Below are 18539 nucleotides of genomic sequence, written 5' to 3' on the forward strand. Positions count from 1 at the left end.
CCCGTTCTGTGAGTTGACCCTCATCTGGGAGCTGGGACTCACAAATGGCTGCTATGTCGATGTTATACACAATTGGCCTAAAACTTTCGCTTAAGAAACAGGAACAGGACACGTTGCAGATATGTCGAATGGTGCAGACATAAGAGGAGAGTTATTCAAAGTAGCCAGGCAAATAGTGGGAACAAACAAGGAAGATATTGGTGAGCAGTGTGTGGGAGACATAATCACAGTAATGTGGTTTATTGGTAATGGTGAAATCAAGGATGCCTGAAGAAAACACTACAGGCAACAGGGACCATGCCCAGGGATTGAAAGAGATCGGGTGAAGAAAGTGATTGTCAAAACGGTGAAGGTAAAGGCGCCTCAAAGCTCTGGAATAGTTGCAAACAAAAATTGAAAGCATCTAACAATGTACTGTAGGTGTTTCAATGGTAACAGAATTGACAAATGCAAGAGTGTGATAATGAATACTTATGAAGGTAAACATAAGATCTACAAGGCCTTGAAGCTGCGAGGTCAAGGTATGAAAGTTGTGAGAAGAGATGCAGAAGTCAGAAGTGGGAGGAGAATTTTTAAGGAGTTGCTAACTTTATTGATGGTGCAATGACCTTCCCTCCATGTGAAAGGAAGTATCTATGCAGCTGGCTTGAAAAGTGTGTAATGTATATCAGTGAAATATGGGCAGTTAAAGAGAATGACACAAGCAGGCTAGAGCAAGCTGGATGTGCAATGTGACACTGAAAGACAGGAGGCTCAGTTCAGAGTTAAGAGGGTGACAGGGTATTGAAAGTATCGGCAAAGTTCTGAGTAGATTTGAGGTGGTTCAGGCATGTGGAGAGAATGGATAAGACCAATTGGGTTATGAGGTGCACAAGTCTAAACGTGGAGAGGAAGAGAGCCAGGGACATGACATGGGGAGAGGTTACAAGACTTATTTTACAATTAAGAACCTGACAAGAGGGGCTGCAAGACCATAGAAAATAGCCATAAGACATTGAAGATAATGATGGATACACAGTAGACTGCATAAAAGGAAAGAAAACAGAGACAGAACTGATTAGAGTTTTGGTGGGCTGATTAGGGAAAGTACATAGGCGAATATGGCTGCCGACATTATTGGAAGGATCTTGTCAAAGAAATAATTACGAAAAAGGGAGAATCCATTTAATAGGATACAGTACAGTACAAGACAAAAAATTTTCATAATGCTCAGATTTTACTCCTGCAGTGTTTTAGGTTCCTGTTTACTGCGCATCCTAAAATACAGTGGTAATTATCCACAAACAGTACTTAGAAATGATGAAGGAAAAGAATACATTTCAGGATACTATTGAAGTAAGTACAGTCGGCTTGATTGGTACAGTACATTACATGAAAGCCCAGGTAAGCTGAACCAAAATACGAAAAGTGTACCACACCCAGGTAGGAATTTAATTGATTTTATCACTGATGTACAGTTGCCTGCACTTATACCTACGTGGTACAGTGGCTGCATTCTGGGTTGTAGGTTTAGATTACATTGTTTTTCAAGTTGAGATGTTAATATATTATTGCTTGGGGCTGTACTGCATATGTCTCTTTCAAAACAAACCAGATGGCATGGATATACAGTAACTCCCTTTATTTACAACACAAACCAATAGAATAGGTGTTTTTCCCCTTTTGTCTTTGGTTTCACTTAACTTTTCCACCCAGCTTGATTGCAGTTGTCAACTATCACAAAGTTTAAAGTTTACCTCCCAATCGTAGAAGGAAGTGTTAGCAAGCTGTATTCTGTCTTAAATTAAAAAAAAAAATTATGGTGCGTGTGTGATTCTTATCAGAACATTCAAACCTGTAATGTATTTCGGCCTCATCCACTCTGAATTACATACAGTATATTTTCAAGACTGAAAGCTGAAACTAAGTCTTTTTAATACTGTTTTCTACTTTTTGTGGATATCATGAAGATTAGGTCTACCTGCCCGCTGCTTTTGATGTTTTCTTAACTTATATTTATCTACTACCCAAGTCCCTTATGTATGTCCTGTACAACATGGTATTGCCTCTTCTTTTTATTTAAGGAACGTCATTGTTCGTGAATAATTAAATATATAAATATATAAGCAGACAATGGTCTTATTTTTGTCTATATATAAACCATAATCCGTAAGTAAATCGGTACGAGTTGGGAAAAATACAGTCATCATAATCATGTATATTTATGCAAAGGCTGCTAATAATAGAAATGTGTGTGGCTTATGACAGGAGTCTACGCTAAAGACAAGCTCGTTCTCTAGACAACTCGTTTTCTATGATCAAGGAGGTTTAATATAAGTTTAATATAAACCTTCTTGGTTAAAACAGTTATGGTAAAATTAACTCCGTTCTCTTAAAGCACCATGTCCGTTTTCTATGAAAAAGAAGCTTCTCGAGAGATGGCGCAGCAGTCAGTTGCTGAACGTTAATTGAATGTAGTACAAGTTTCTCTATATATTCCTTCCTTGGTACAACACACCATTGTGACGTCACCAGCAAACCATTTGCCTGAGTGAGCCGTGAGGGAAGGTCGTGTCGTGCCTGGCTGTTGAGTGGTGATTAATTTTTTTTTTTTTTATATTAAGTTATTTAAACATAAGCTTATGTCGCTACTGTCCTCTGTGGTGAGTAAATTGTTAGTATTTTTATTTTCATAATTAAGTTACATTTGCTGTTAGAGAGTTGGTTAACCACTGCCATGGTAGTTTGTCAATCCAACAAGTAGTTACTGAGAGTTTTATTCCGTTATCAAATGGAAATTTAGGTGAAGATGTTTTATGAAAAGGTAAATACTAAGATAAACTCCGTAATATTATATATTATGCTGCCCTTGTATGAGTGTAGTTTATATTGATGTTTGTAGTAAGAAATAATTCGTTGCCGTCGACGATTTGGTGAATAAACAAAAATTAATAGAGTTAATATTCGTTTTTGTTCCAATAGGTATTTCAGATATCTACTGGATAGGGGTTCAAATCTGGCCACTTAGTAAAATATATGTTTCATAAAACTTATGCTTAAATTTTTATGATTTAGTCTCTGAGAATTATGAATGTACAGTATATTTTTTTACATACCAGCTTACTTTAATCCTTCACATTAAAGGCTAGCTCAGAAGTCAGAACATCAACAATATTAATGGAAATGTCCTTGTGCCAAGTGCATCATTGTTAGTCCTGTCATATGGGATTAGCTAAGGTTATAATCAAGTGGCGATGCCCTATGACCTCAAGTCAACAATGTCAATGACTGCCTTGGCCTCACATGACCATCTTGATGACAGAAATAATTTAGTTTTCATTACATAGAATGAGTTCCACTATAGTATGGACTTGAATTATTGTGCCTTGCTGACACTGTCACATTTGGATTCTCTGGTTTGGATAGTTGACTTTGTCCTTTGACACCTGTGTTCAGTTCACTTCCAGGCAGCCTAGCAAGTCAGCCAGCCGGAAGTTACCTCAGTGCTTCCGAGTAAAACTCTAGATAAGACTGAAGGCAAATGTTAGGCTGTCACTTGTCTGAGTGGCTAAGTGATATCCATGTTTGTCTCTCCATGAAAAGCTCATTGTTAATTTTGTTTTCTATATAACAAAACCCTGTCAAACAGTGTGCTTTAACTTATAAACTAGTGTGTTCTTTTTTAAATACATATGCATTTTAAAATTTCCTTCCTCATGACTAAATATTATAATAACAGCTCCTCATTCACAACTTCTACAGTGTATAATCTACAACAAATACCAGTACTGTACTCACTCTTTAATAAATAGTATTCAATTCTATGTACTGTAGTGCTCACATTTTAGTACTGTACTTCATATTCTCTCTTCTCAAAGTCTCATTAATTAATAGATAATGTTCTATTTTAAACCTTCTTTGTATTTGCAATCTTCCTGTTGACCTGTAAAGTGAACACTAAAATATTCATTACCCTTTTGCCTTTAGTAATAAAACTGATTCAGTTTTTCTTCATGTTTTTATTAAGAATACTCTTGCCAAATTAACTATGGTGTATACAATTTTAAAAGCTATGAAACAATAGGAAACAGTCATACCATTTCAGTAATATCTTCACAGAAGCTGCCTTACATCTTCTAAAGTGTCAATAAAGTAACTAAATGAAAAAAAAAGTATACATATTCTGGCATAAGTTCAATAAGCCATCATAACTAGGGTTTTCATGAATAGAAAATTTTACTCATTACAGTATAAATATTTCAATGTTCAATACTAAGACTACTAGATACTGTACTGTAAATATGAGTGCTTATGTGAAGGTGAATAGGGTACTGTATGTAATACTCTCCCACATTTCTGTTGCCAATCATCTTACCAACAATAAACTTTGCTTATGCCATTCAAATTATTGAATTTAAAAATGATGAAACAGTGCAGTACTTACTCAGATAAAATTTAGCCTCAATTATTCCACTTATGACCAGAATCAATCATCTTCACTAGAAGTGCTCTCATTGATTTCCTCGTAATCCTCGACCTGAAGCTTCTCCAAGGACTTCTTCATGTCTCGCTGTAAAGGGAGATTACAAATGGTAATCAGTGCTGCTTGGAATTAGGGTACAGCACTGTACTGTATTAAAAAAAAGTAAAGTTACTCTTAGAGGTTAATGTTTATAAATACCTATATAGTACTCTTAATATGACTTGAATGGGACATCAGATGTGAAATGTGAGACCCATTACCATACACAGCTTCAGGGTCATGATTTTGTCCCTAACCAGCTACACAGTATACTATACTATACTATACTATACTATATTATATTATACTATACTATACTACTTAGAAAAAAATTATTTGTTTTCATGTTACAAGCATTATTTACAGGTTTGTTTGTGATCCAGAGGGTTATTTGTGGGAAACTGATATCAACTGATCTGAAAATCAGAATGGCTGATCTCAAGATGAAGGGTGAGGTGTGCACTGATTGGTGTAACATCATTGGCTTAATGGGCCTCCTCTCTCAAATTTACAAAAGAGAAAACTTTTGCTTCAACTACTTTTCAGGGAGATGGTTGCTTGAGTGTATTATAGGAGCTACCTAGTTCCAGACTCAAGTCTTAAAATAGGTTATCAGGATCAATCTTCCAACTTAAATAAACCTCAAAACATAAGTGAAAATACTGAACATACCACTACATCCCAATACAGTACTGTATTCTATTACCTTTCTATGTGATTCCTTCTTTTCTCGAGAGCTAGCGATGACTGGAGAAAGTGATGAGCCATGTCCTGCTCCTACTACCTCAGCTCTGGCTGCAGCATCTCCTTTCAAAGCATTACGGAACTCCTGAAACAAATCTGTGTTAGGGCACAAAACTATTAAAATGACTTCCAGAAGTCTTAAATGTATAAGTATGAATTAACATAGACAATTTCCAGAGATCATTAATTTATATATATTAATATTAATGCCCCCCAGTAAATGAGTTATTTAAATGAAAATATAAATACATTAATAAGTACAGTATTATAACATATTATGAAAGGAATAATTGACAGAGAAAGTAAGAACACAGTGAAATAGTATACCACACAATGTTAGTGGAGATATGAAGAATATAAAAGTAACCAAGAGGGATGTCAGAACTTAAATGAACAGACAATACTGAAATCTGAGTGTAAAGAGGTGAGTACTTGTGTAGAAGAATGAAAATATAGTACTGTACTGTACTGTACAGTACAATTTTTTTTTAATCTTAAACAGTGGAGAAGTGACCTCTAAACTGTACTTCTGTGTACAGAATTCTATCATGGATGCAGTACAGGTACTTTACTAATTGTTTCTGTATCAAATATTTTTTGATGACACTATACATTGAATAAAACAAGAAAATATTGTACGGCACATGCTTCCCCTAATGATAAACTTTTAACTACATTGATAAATCTAGAGACAGATAGAACTGGCAAACAAAGCTTTTTGCCATTTATGTACTGTATCAGAAAGTCACTTAGGTTACAGTACAGTGATCCCTCGGTTAACGAACTCAATCCGTTCCAGAAGGTCGTTCGTTAACCGAAACCATTGTTTCAATGGGTTTTTGGGTAATTGGTTCCAGCTCACCGAAAATTTCCTAAATTCAACAAAAATGGTAGAAAAGTTCACTTACTTTGAGGTGTGTATGTAGAAGGCTCCTGGATGATGATGATGGGAATTAGAATGGGGGTGGAGGAGAAGGAAGAAGAGAAGGCATTGGGGTGGAAGAGAAGTCACCCCATGGCACCATTTCACCCATAAAATTTTAGTTCTCTTGGTGTATTTCAAGATTATTGTCTTTAAATCAACACTGCACTGCATTATATATTGTCAATATGTAAAATAAATTTCAAAATGACCAATAATTTGCTTGGAAACAGAAAAAAGTGTTTAGTTGAAGAGAGTCTCAAGCAAGATGTTACCTCCAGTGAAAACAGAGAGAGACTAACGCCTGTTTGCTGTGTTAAGAGGCTGGATGCCGAGCATTAAACTAGTCACTTTACCTTCAATTATGTTCAATAATTGTTAAAATGACTAAAAAATTGAATATTAAACTTTTAAAATTATTGAATAGTATAAACTTCTTGATATTTACTAAAATAGTAAGGAATTTAAGCCCTAGAACCGATTACTGTATTGGCGGACTGATACTAAAGCTGGTTGCCCGGTCAGTGCAAACGAAAACATGTTGAGGTCGGTTCGTAAGAAATTCGTTAACCGAATTTTTGTTCGTTAACCGAATTGAAGATCCTTATGGAAGGCAGTTCGTAAACCGAAATTTCGTTAACCGAGGCGTTCGTTAAACGAGGGGTCACTGTATGTACAAAATGACAAAAAAAAAATGTATCTGCACAACAACTGGCAACAGAACAGCAGCATAAACCCTTGTATGGCATGAATGCCATTTACCTTAATTATCTAAACAGTAACAACCATAAGCCACAACTGAGTAACAATTATTATAGAAATAAAACAGTATATACAGTATATAACAGTGGGTAATAACAACACTTACCCTTCTCAAGATAAAGTAATATGACTTAGAAGTTTCATTATAAACCTAAAGCATCTCTGATCAGTTGAGACAACTGCTGGTCTGGGTACAAACTAATCAACTTGGTGAGAAGCAGCTTACAGCAAAAACATTGTCCATGGAAATTGTCTTTATGCTAAACAATACAGTACAGCACAGGCTTCTTGGCAATGGTGGGCTTTGTTTAGGGTTGTTTAGCGGTGACTGATTTCGCAGGACTCACTTGCCGTGAAAGAAGACTGTACTACAGTACTGTGCTGTACCAACAAACAAAGCTTTGTGCTACAGTACTACTGTAATAAAAATTATGTGCCATATCTGACAATTCTACAAGCTACCAATTACAAACATAATGGTGAATTACACCAACAACAAGAACCAAAGTGTTTAGCCAACAACAGTAATAAAAGAATGTGCCACACACAAAACAATAAAATACTGTACTGTGAACTGAAAATAAAAGAGAGAGCCACACAAAGAAGTACAAAGACCATGCTGAGTTACCGCATCAAAGACATCCCTTGCGTTACGGAATGCCTGCAGTTAGAAAGATAAAGTTAGTACCTGTACTTTTATTCATCCAAAGGAACTACAATACTGTAATCTAAAATATTAAGAAGAAAGAGATATGACAATAATATATTTATGTGTTCTTAGTCATGCAGCACTTTAAAAAAATAATAAAAATAACATCTACAGTATTATAGTGACTACCGCTATATGAAGTTAATTCTTGCTTAGTCAGGACATAAAGGATAAAATTATAGTGATTTAAGATATTGTAAATTGACCTGATATTTGTATAAGATATCCTGTACCCTTTTAAAATTATATCAGTACTCTAATACACAATACTGTACAGTAAACCCTTGTTATTCATGGGGGTTAGGTTCCAAGGATTGGCGTGAATAGGCAAAACTGCGAATAGCAATTTATACTACCTTAGTGCTCTACTGTATACCTATACCAAACAACAGACCAGCCGTGGCAGCTCTCATCCCCTTTTAACTTATCTAATAATTCAACTTTCTTTGTCAGGGTCATCACTGACTTTTGCCTTTTACATTTCACTCCACTAGCATTATTAACACTGACACTAGGCAGTCTTTTAGGGGCCATTTCACACAGAAACATTAATTTTTTAGAGTAAAACACGAGATGCTGAGTGGGGTGACTTGTTGTGCTGCGGGTAAAGGCTCGCAAGCTAGCCACCATCTGCTTACTGTGAATCGTCGAAATCGCGAATAACAAACCCGCGAATGGCAAGGGTCTACTGTATTGTACATTTTATAAATTATTATTGTTATCCAGTGGAAATATACTGGAGAAAATATTAACATACTGTACATGCTATGCTGTAATATATTCATATTGCAGTCAGATGGAACTTATAAATATACACCATGTATGATTGAAAGCAGTACTCTGGTTTTAAGGTTGTAGATAAATAATGCTTTAATATGTTCAGTAAATTCAAGTGCTATACCGTACTTTATTAGATTTGCTGAAACCGCATTAATAGGAAAATGGCATTATTTTCACCATATTGAAGTGACATAAATTTGTAAGTTTGGGGGTGGTGAACAAGGGTGCAAAAAGATAATGGCTTCCCTCCCTCCTTCAATCATCACTTTTAATCCAACATACATAAGCCCTTCAATGCAGTGAATACCTGTGGGGTGTTTCCTGAACATAACAAGACATTATTTTCTATATATTGTACAGGATTTAGTGCAGTCAACACTGAGTATTGACTGAAAGTAGATGGGCTATTGATATGTGCTTTTCTTGTTATACACAAACAAAGGAGGATTTATAATGCACAATAAATCTCCACCAAGTACTTTATTTTATTCTTGTGAAACTCAATTACCAGATGAATTGCATGTTTTTCATGATATTGAGTGTCATATATTTAATGTCGGGATGATGAGGGAAGATAAGAGACAGTAATGGCCTCCCTCCTTCCTTCCTTCTCTCACTATAATACTACTTTTTACATTCTACAATAAGTGTCTCCCCCAATTAGTTCAAGAATGACAAATATTTGAGATAAATAGACATTTATTCAGTACAAATCGCCATACAAGTTCACATTGATTCAGTATGTACACAAGCAGCGAGTTAATTTAACCAAGGATAGTTATATTGCACAGCACTTAGATGTGGAAAGGAGTAGTAGCATTTCTACTCTTCCAGATCCTACAATGTAAAATTTAGTCTGGTAAAGCAATGTACTGTATTGTACTGATATTATAAGTTTAAAACAATCTCTACATGTATCCTAACCAAGTTTTAAAATCTGACTTCTTTGTCAAAGCAAACACCTTATAGATATTGTAATTACTGTATTACCAGCAGTGTCAACTTACCTCAAGATCTTCTTCCTCCTCAATATTAGAAATCTGATTATATGCCTTAGTATATAGTTCCAGTGCCTTTGCATGGAAGGCCAGTTCAGTCTGTTGGGGAGAGGATGTGATTAATCTCTCTCTCTTTCTCTAAAAAAATATAAAAATATATTTTAAAACTTCCCACTTCATAACAAAACAATTGTGGTCTAACCACAACAAGAGATTTGCCTACAACCAAATAACAATATAATTACAAGATATATCTAGAAGTGCAGTATTTCTAGCTGACTATCCCCAATATATCTTTTTCAGACAGATTTGAAATTCAATTTTTCGTAGAAAGTGCGTGGGAACATCAAACTTGTACTTATTCTCAATAGCTGTCAGCTCGGAAGTAAATAATTCGTGACTTACCCTGTATTAGTTTTAGACTTATAATGGGAGAGGTAAACTGTTACACTATTTCACTTGAAGAAAAGAGAAATGGCATGATAGGAAGGGAGGGGTAACTGATATACAGTACTGTATTCAAATACTGCATGTTGATAAATCATACTGGCCAGTATAAATGGGGAACAGAAGGTACCTTAGTTCACCTGTCAGCAGCCTATATAGTAATATGAGGGCCATCTGGCTTTAGGGCATATCATTTTAGGGGAGGAATCAAGTCAGGAGAAAAAGTTAAATGAAAACAAGCAGCTGAACAATGACAAGACTCCCCCAGCCTTATGTTGGTCAGGTAGATGACCATAGTTAGGGAATTTTCTTGAGAACTGTGCTAGTCTGACTGAAGAGAATAAAACTTATACAGTACAAGTATTTAACATCTATAAATAAAATTATTACTAGTTTATGAAAAGAGGGTTCATCATCATCAACGTTTCAGACATTTTCCACGCTTGCTTGGGTTATCCACAATTACCTATGGCAGCAGTTGGGTAATACTAGAATGGGATGTCACCAGTCACCGCTGCAAAACCAGGTTCAGTACAGAGTGCCAACAAAGAAAATGAAGAAGCAGAGACCAGAGAATGGGCACAGCTCTGACAATCTATTTGCCATCAGGCATATTGATGCAAAGTTTTAAAGCTGGATATCCTTCCTAATGCCAACCTACATGGCAGGAACAGCTGGCATGACAGGGTTGTAACTCCCTGAGGTAATCAGTTATTAGAGTTATACTAAAATAAGGATATGAATATCAAGATCCTACCTGGACAAATTCTCTTAGTATTTTCTTTAAATCTGCCACTTTTCTTTGTTCAAACTGGTCCATTTGTTCTTCAAGGTTCTGACACGCACGCCTTGCTTCTAAAGTAGATTTCTGGAGCTTTGTTTCAGCAATTACCTAAAATTAGATATGAAAGATTAAGAACCAGTCCCAGGACAGTACAGTACTGTACAGTATATGTTTGAGCATATTTTTGTAAGTCACGTTCCAGTTTAAATATTCTGGCGTTTGTCAAAGATATACATATATCGTGATAACAATCCAATACAGTATTACATTTAAATTTAAAGATAACAAAAAACAAAGGAACACACAATCTGCTGCCTATTTCGAGGATGGCGATTTTTAGTTTTTTCCAGGTTCTGTTTATGATTAATTTCCTGCTGGCGTGTATCAAAGCTTCGTTTCAATTCCTCCCTCGCAGTCTTGCATATGCCTCCATATAAGGCAATTTCTCCAACAACTCTTGTCTCTAGCCTCTCAACTTCCACATGTCTACCAAGAAAGATGTAAGGTTTTAACAGACATAACATTCAGGAAAATAGTTATATTTATGAATTTACTATTAACAGAAGAAGTAGCTATTGTACTACTATAACTGTAGCTCTCATCAATATTCCAAAGGATAAATTGTATCCTCATTCATGTTGTTACTAACAATATTTACAGATGTTTATTAACCTTATAGGGTTAACGTCACAGATAAATTATTCAGGTATTCCCTGTTTTATGAAAAGGTTCCATTTCTGAAAACATTTTTAATCTTTAATTACAATATTTGTTGTGCTGTATAGTTGCATACAATGATAAGAAGTTAATAATAAACATAATAAGTGAAATACTGTACAGTACAGTACTGTACAAGCAATATAGCACACACAAGTTACTGAGAAGCTGCACCACAGGTTGTGATGCAGTGTGAGTCTGTGAGGCCCAGCCAAGATGTATGGTTGTGACACACCAACAGTAAGTCTACTGCACTGTACATATACTGTATACAATTGTACACGTACACATTTTGAGGTGTTTTGTTTTCACTGGATTTGATTTCTGATGATATTTATCTGAAGAAAATAAGCTAAACTTCTCTTAATATTTTAATCTTTCCATTGACATCAAATCAAACTGTGAATTACTAAACATACCAACATTCCTACAGTCATGGCACTGCTTCACATGTGTGAACATTTACAGATGCCTTACCGACAGCACGAGAACCCAGCCCACTTAGTGTATACCACCGGTCTGTCAGTGTTAATCTTTAAAGGAAAATGAAGGTTTTTAGTCACAGCTGATGTCCAGAGCTCACCTGTAATCCTGAACAGCTGCCAATGTATCTGCTGTTTCACACAGTGCTGATCGCAAGCTTTTGTTCAAGTTTTCTACTTCGCCATAATCCATGAGAGTCTTAGAAAGGTTGTCTCCCTTATCTCGCAGTCTTGATAGGTTGATAAAAGAGTAAAATATTGTAGTGTGAATAAAGAAACCTTTCATTTAGTATTACAATAGAAACTTTTCTGAAATGTTAAAAAAATATACAATACAGTACAGTAATACTAAATCTATAAAAATTCTATAGAAAGAACAACAAATAATAACAATTATCCTGTAAGAACTTATGATGCAGAAGATATTTTCATTCCTAATAGTTAGTACAGGTACATTACAGTACTTGTCCTCTTGGAACTCAAACCTCACTTTTATATGTTTCAGCCCTTACATATGAGTCACTTTACATTCTTGTCATGTGGTAATGGAATTGTAATTTCAAATCAAAGAAAATGAACTAAGACAACATCATACTGCCCATGAAAGTTGAGGTCACAGATATTTTACTGTATGAATAAAGTTATGGGTTTGAATACATTGTGAATACCCATTAACTTAAGCACTGTCATATATTTTAAACCATGAAGTAATACAAGGAAATAATCACAATAATGGAGTGCTAAAGGGAGTACAATACACTGTATTCATTCTACACAGATAATTACCAAACTGTAATGTATATATTTTCAGTACAGTGGTCCCTCGGTTAACGAACACAATTTGTTCCGCAGAGTCGTTCGTTAACCGAATCCAATGTTTCAATGGGATATTGGGGAATTGGTTCCAGCTCACAGAAAAGTACATACAAAGTGAAAAAAAATGCAGGAAAGTACACTTACTTTGGGGTGAGTATGTAGAAGGTTCCTGGTTGATGATGATGATGGAAATTAGAAGTGGGGGTGGAGGAGAAGGGAGAAGAGAAGGAAGTGGGGATGGAGGAGAAATCACCTTTCAGGGGACCCATGCTTGATGTAATAATTTCGCCAATAAAATTTTAAGTTCACTAGGTGTAATTCAAGATTATTTTATTTAAATCAACACTGCACTGCACTATATATTATCAATATGTTAACTAAATTTCAGAATGACCAATAATTTTAATGTAAAAATGCAAAAATATTCAAGACACCAACAAAATTGATGTTCACTCCACTATAAACAAAGCCAAATTGACACCTGGTGGGTGAGTCAAGCAGCTGATGGGTGCACAAAAAATTAATTCCCTGTAGTGCATATATTATCAATATGTTAACTAAATTTTAAAATTACTTATAATTTTAATATAAAAACTGCAAAAAATATTGAAGAGCACAACTGTCTTGATATTTACTCCCCTGGAAACGAATGTAAACATAGAACAGATTACTGAATTGGCAGACTAGCCCATCAGCTGATGCTCACAATAAAACTTGTTTGTCGTAAGGATTTCGTTAATCAAAATTTTGTTCATTAACCGAATTGAAGATCCTTATGGGAGCTAATTCGTTAACCAAAAATTTTTTAATCGAACCGTTCGTTAACCGAGGTACCACTGTATCTATATATATCTGTATTTGTTAGAAAACAAATTTAACTGTTGACTAAATATGTTCATAAGGTGCACTAGAATTTGCTAAATTTAGAGGTACAGTAATTAAGAGAAAAGTGCAGTAATGTATCAAGATATATATACTATAGCATTCATTATATTGTATACAGTCCAGTATGACGTGGTAACTAATCAAATCTTAAGCCAAAAGCTCATTAACTAATGGTAAATGTACCAAATGAAATGAGGGTGAGGATTACAGTGTGTCTAACAACTGTGAAGTACAGAACAGTACTGTACTGTACTCTATTGCATGCTGAAGTCTCTATATAAACCAACCTGATATAAAGTGAAATATAGGTACAAAACTATACATTATACATAAGTAATAAAATACAAAACAAAAACAATGTACTAGTACTGTATATATAACCCACATAATTATATAAACCAGAAGAACACTATAAAAAGACATTTGGCTCAGTAAATAAGTTAAGGGTAAATTGATTCAACTGAATTTCCTCCATTCTTGTCTTCCTTAGCAATCATTATAATTTACAGAAATTTATTAGTTGCAAGTCACTAAATGAATCATAACATCACACTGGCAGGAAAAAGGGAAGTGAATTAACTAATGTGACTTTATAACTCACTTAGCAATCAGCAACCAATCAACTTCTATAAATTGTAATGGTAACACTTGAAGCCAGACATGGGTGGGGCTCAGTCAACAGGTCCATTACTTACTTGGCTGTTTTCCTGGTGTAAGCACCCGTGGCACTACAGATGCGACCAAAGTGCTTCTCCACCCCTGATATTCTTTCCTGGATAAATTTAGTTTGATTTGTACTGTGAGGGAAAAACAGAAAATATAAATACAATATAAAGTAGCAATTTACATAGGTCCTTTTATTTTTTTCATAAATCGATGTACATTTTCCCACAGGTTCCCATTGGGTTTAATAATGTTTCTTCTTTCTAAAAAAAAAAAAATCCTGATGAGCTATATCATTCTTTGTTTACATGGTGTGAGTGCTGTGGTCAGATATGCTTGAGTTAAAATCATGCTTCAGGGTGTCTTGGTTCCTGCCTCTGTATTCTTTGTTTAATACTACCTGTACTATATTAAACAAAGGTGATAGAAGTGGATTTATCTGTGCTAAAAGGAAACAAAGTGCATGCTAATTGTAAAAGAAAAAAAGGAAAAATATGTAAAAACTGCACCAATGATAATCTATGAATAAAATACCTGGATAAAGTGCTACAAGAATGGCTTAAGCAATGAAATGTCAGCAAAGAAGTGTAAAATGTTATGTACAGTATGCCAGCTAGCATTTCCACTCGGCCACTCCCAATCTCCCACCAGCCAGCTAGACATCTGACTTATCTGAGCTGGTGCTCCATTCACCTTCCCTTGTGCATTGCCAGCAGCCTCCAAACCTCAAAACACTTCTTCATTTTAGAGAGTGGAGAGAAAGGCTTACGACTAGAAGTAGACCTTATAGACCCATGCTTAATTTATCAAGTACAGTATGCATGTGCACCTGGTTGACACTAACTAATTCTGTAATGAAAATTCATGCAAGCTGTATTTCAGTTCACACGAGAGAATTTCCTCCTAACTCCAGACCATGTCAGTCAGAAGACCAAACACTATGAAGAGGGGCAGAATCAGTCTCTGTAAAATTGACTGATACCTTGATACAAAGTGGCTCTCACAACCAGGTGAATCCCAAATAGATTGATAACATACAAATTAATCAATTTCCACTAAACACTAACACCAGCGACTGTGTGGCTTGGCCAAAGTAGATGAAATTGTGTTTAACTAATGATAGATGAAGAACTCTGTCTTCAGAAATACAAAACAAGGTACAGGAGCACTTGTTCAGTGTGGCCAGAAATGTATTGGGGTTGATACCTGAACACTATTTGAGGCCATCTTAAAAAGGGTCAAGGTGTGCACGAGTTGAAGCGTTGTCACATACTGCACTCATCTGGCCTCCTTCTAGTTTACTATAGGGAAAACCTTTGTTTCTATTCTCCGTTCAGTGTGATGGTTACAGTAAGGGAGGACAGGTTAATATTAATGTTGGGTCTACAGTCGTTTGGTGAGTGCATTACACAAACCATCTACTGAAGGGCAATGAGCCACAAAAAGTGAAACACCTTATGCAGAAAAATATGTACCAGTAAATAAAGAAAACTATTTTATAACAATATTTTATAACAAGAACTGAGGAAGGTTTTCTGAAACATTATAACAAAGAAAATTTCAAGCAAATGAGGAAACAATATATACTGTAGTTTAATCACACAAAAAAAGGTTTAAGTTAATCACAACTTACTGCACTTTATTGAGACTGTTTGAAGATGAAGAAAACATGTTGCTTATATTTGTTCACACACTCTGAAATGAGAATTTTATGAATCAATTAATAATACATTGAAAAAAAAAGGCCACAAGACTAATAACAAATACATTATTCAACATACAGTACGGCACTGTACACTAGAAACTGATGTATATAATATGTTCTGAGACATTTTAAGATTCATTTACTTTTATCCTCTTTGCCAGTGATCAGCTCATTAGCTGCATGTGCAGTCGGTCACGTCTCTGTTATGCACTTTTGGCAAGTACTGGCTCCTAAGTGTATCTGTACCTGCATCAATGTTGGTCAAGTCTGATCTTGAAAGAGCTCACACTCGGTGCCGTCACAACCAGAATTATTACTCAAGCTACCCGATATTATATCAAGTTTGGTGAACTGAAATTTTGCTTAATATAATTTTACATGGTATTATTATCGTTTCGGTCATCCGGGGAATCTTAGGGGGTCTAGGGGGGTGAAGTCACCCCAGTTAGGTTAGATATAGGTTAGGTTGGTTAGCTTAGTTTGGATATCTAAATACAGTGATAACCGAAACGATAATTTTACCATTTACACTTGATTATTTACACAGCATTTAATTAATTCATTAACTCTGTCTATCAAACTATCACCTTTGATCGTCTGTACACAACTGAATGGTAGGGTTGCTCCCAATCATCCAAGCTAAAGTAGAATAACCTAAGTGGCAGAGGAACCTTATTGAAATATTAGCCTCAATAACAGAGAAGCCTCATGAAACAGCTTGGTGGGCCTCATAGGTCTGGCAGCCTGATAGTTACAGTACCTACACTGTATATGAAGTTTACAATGTTGGCTTCCTATTCCAATTAACCTTCAAAGGCACAGACTAAGTACATCAACTACACCTTCTAACACTAGGCTATAATCACCTGTACCTGCACTCACTAACAGCCCGGTCACTACCCGGCATCTGCCTCTGTTTACAAACACTGGAGTGAAGGTGCGTCAAACCTTCCAGCTTTTAAGTTTACCAATATACTTTAGACTATTTTCAACGTCTTTATATCACTGAAAAGTAATTATAAATATTTTTTAATTTATTCGACAACCAGATAAGTTCATATTAATGTAAATGAATAAATAAAGAATGGTGTGGTCCAGTTATTAAGCTAACTACTACAGTCACCCCCAATGAAGTTTAGTGTGTACAGTACACAGCACATGTATGAATTCACTCATAATCACATCAATTCGTTGTAGATCATTTTGTGGTCTTTGTGAGACTAATAAAATACACTACATCAACAAAGTAGCTCAAATATGAAGAAAAAATTCATTAACATTTTAGTCAAAATATGACATGACCAAAGAAGACATTCAAAACCTAACCTATCATGTTTACATTATTTAAATCAAACGGAACCCCCCCCCCCCCCGAGCCAAAAATGATTTGTCTGATTTACATGTGACCTATTTCCATTCACTCTTTTTACCCTCCTAAACCCCAGAATGCCGAGTGACACCAAGGTTACTGACACGTGTGTGTGTGTTCGGTTTATGGCTACTTATATTTACCTTAATGCCACCTCAATTATAGGTGGCCATGATGAGGGAATGAGGCCAATGTTCTTTATATAATCCTTCTATGGTTCTTGATAGCCTTGCCCAAGGTTATTTTGAAGTCCAGTACTGTTCTTACTCTCATAGCTTGTGCTGATAACTGCTCCACATCTGCTACCCTCTGCATGGAAATGTACCTGTACTGTGCTTCCTTACTTTCGTCCTGCATGGCACCTTGGTAAGCTTGAAGTCAATCCACCTCCCAACATAAGTGACAATGAATAAAACATACTCTTAACATGATAAGGTACCATAGTGGTTGAAGCTGTGCAAATAGATCTTAGCCTGTTTAAATGGCTGTCAGAGCTACATAATTCAATTCTGGTTTTGCTGACCTCTATACAGATCATTTGTTACACAGCATCTACCTGGGAGGAGAGGGAGCAATAGGAAATGGTACTTAGAGTGAGTTGGGAAAAGCTGCATTGGACAGCATGTTGGATCATGAGACAGGTGTTATAACAAAGTTCTGTAGTTGTATGGTGAGTAAGTCTCCATGGACGTTCCTGACACCAACACATCACAAATACATACACTAAAAATTGTATTCCTCATCATTTTTTAGGGAACCTACCAAACTTTGCTACACACAGATGAAGTGCACAGGGAATCTTCCCTATATAAAGTACTGTACACTTATTACTTTACTACATGTAACTTGTAAACAAGACCAATGGCCCCTCAAGTACTCTCGCCCACCTCTCATCCAAGTCTAAGACATGAACTCCACATGCTTCCCTGTTGGCCACTGTAATGCTTCAGTGCTTTGCCTTAGACAGAATGTAAATGGGTGCCCAATAAACTAGCCCCCATGTTGCATGGGGTAAATCTAAAATCTGAGTTGCTTCTGGCTGAGTATGTCGGTACTGAGGCGAGATGTAATGATCATGTTTGTGATTTTTATAGGTGTTCATGGTGTGTTTAGAGACAGACAAAGAAAGGTGTACAGCTGGAGTACCATAACTTGCTGAGCCGTCAGCCTTAGTCATATACCTTAACCTCCTAGTGTTAGGGTTGTGTAGGACACTTGTTCTTGTTACTTATATTAATCTCTGTCAACATCAAGG

At 35.8% G+C, this 18539-nt stretch overlaps 1 protein-coding gene across 4 annotated transcripts; it reads right to left on the reverse strand.

Annotated features, from left to right (window-relative positions):
* Nucleotides 1–3982: 3982 nt before the first annotated feature.
* LOC121868724 (protein FAM92A-like) lies at nt 3983–18511 on the reverse strand. 4 transcript variants are annotated; one of them, XM_042369586.1, is made up of 10 exons: nt 17428–18511; nt 15844–15905; nt 14243–14344; nt 11948–12076; nt 10953–11133; nt 10621–10755; nt 9426–9515; nt 7558–7590; nt 5208–5330; nt 3983–4549 (listed from the first exon to the last, which is right to left on the reverse strand). In XM_042369586.1, exons 2-10 carry the CDS (start codon nt 15879–15881, stop codon nt 4466–4468), a joined length of 915 nt encoding a protein of 304 aa, XP_042225520.1. In that variant the 5' UTR covers nt 15882–15905; nt 17428–18511; the 3' UTR covers nt 3983–4465. The 4 variants fall into 4 exon arrangements, with proteins under 4 accessions (XP_042225520.1, XP_042225518.1, XP_042225519.1 ...); XM_042369584.1 differs by lacking the exon at nt 17428–18511 and adding an exon at nt 16788–16864; XM_042369585.1 differs by lacking the exon at nt 17428–18511 and adding an exon at nt 16782–16840.
* Between the last annotated feature and the right edge of the window lie 28 nt (nt 18512–18539).

This window comes from Homarus americanus, unplaced genomic scaffold (assembly GCF_018991925.1).
Source record: "Homarus americanus isolate GMGI-L3 unplaced genomic scaffold, GMGI_Hamer_2.0 scaffold30535, whole genome shotgun sequence".
Classification (NCBI taxonomy): domain Eukaryota; kingdom Metazoa; phylum Arthropoda; class Malacostraca; order Decapoda; family Nephropidae; genus Homarus; species Homarus americanus.

What these genes read in the sequence shown, in the direction of transcription:
- LOC121868724 (XM_042369586.1), bottom strand. Translation starts at nt 15,881, where the DNA reads ATGTTTTCTTCATCTTCAAACAGTCTCAATAAAGTGCA. An exon ending in GCAGCTGTTCAGGATTACAG is followed by an intron (nt 11,134 to 11,947) that starts GTGAGCTCTGGA and finishes CTTTCTTGGTAG; the next exon opens with ACATGTGGAAGTTGAGAGGC. An exon ending in CTCGAAATAGGCAGCAGATT is followed by an intron (nt 10,756 to 10,952) that starts GTGTGTTCCTTT and finishes ATCTAATTTTAG; the next exon opens with GTAATTGCTGAAACAAAGCT.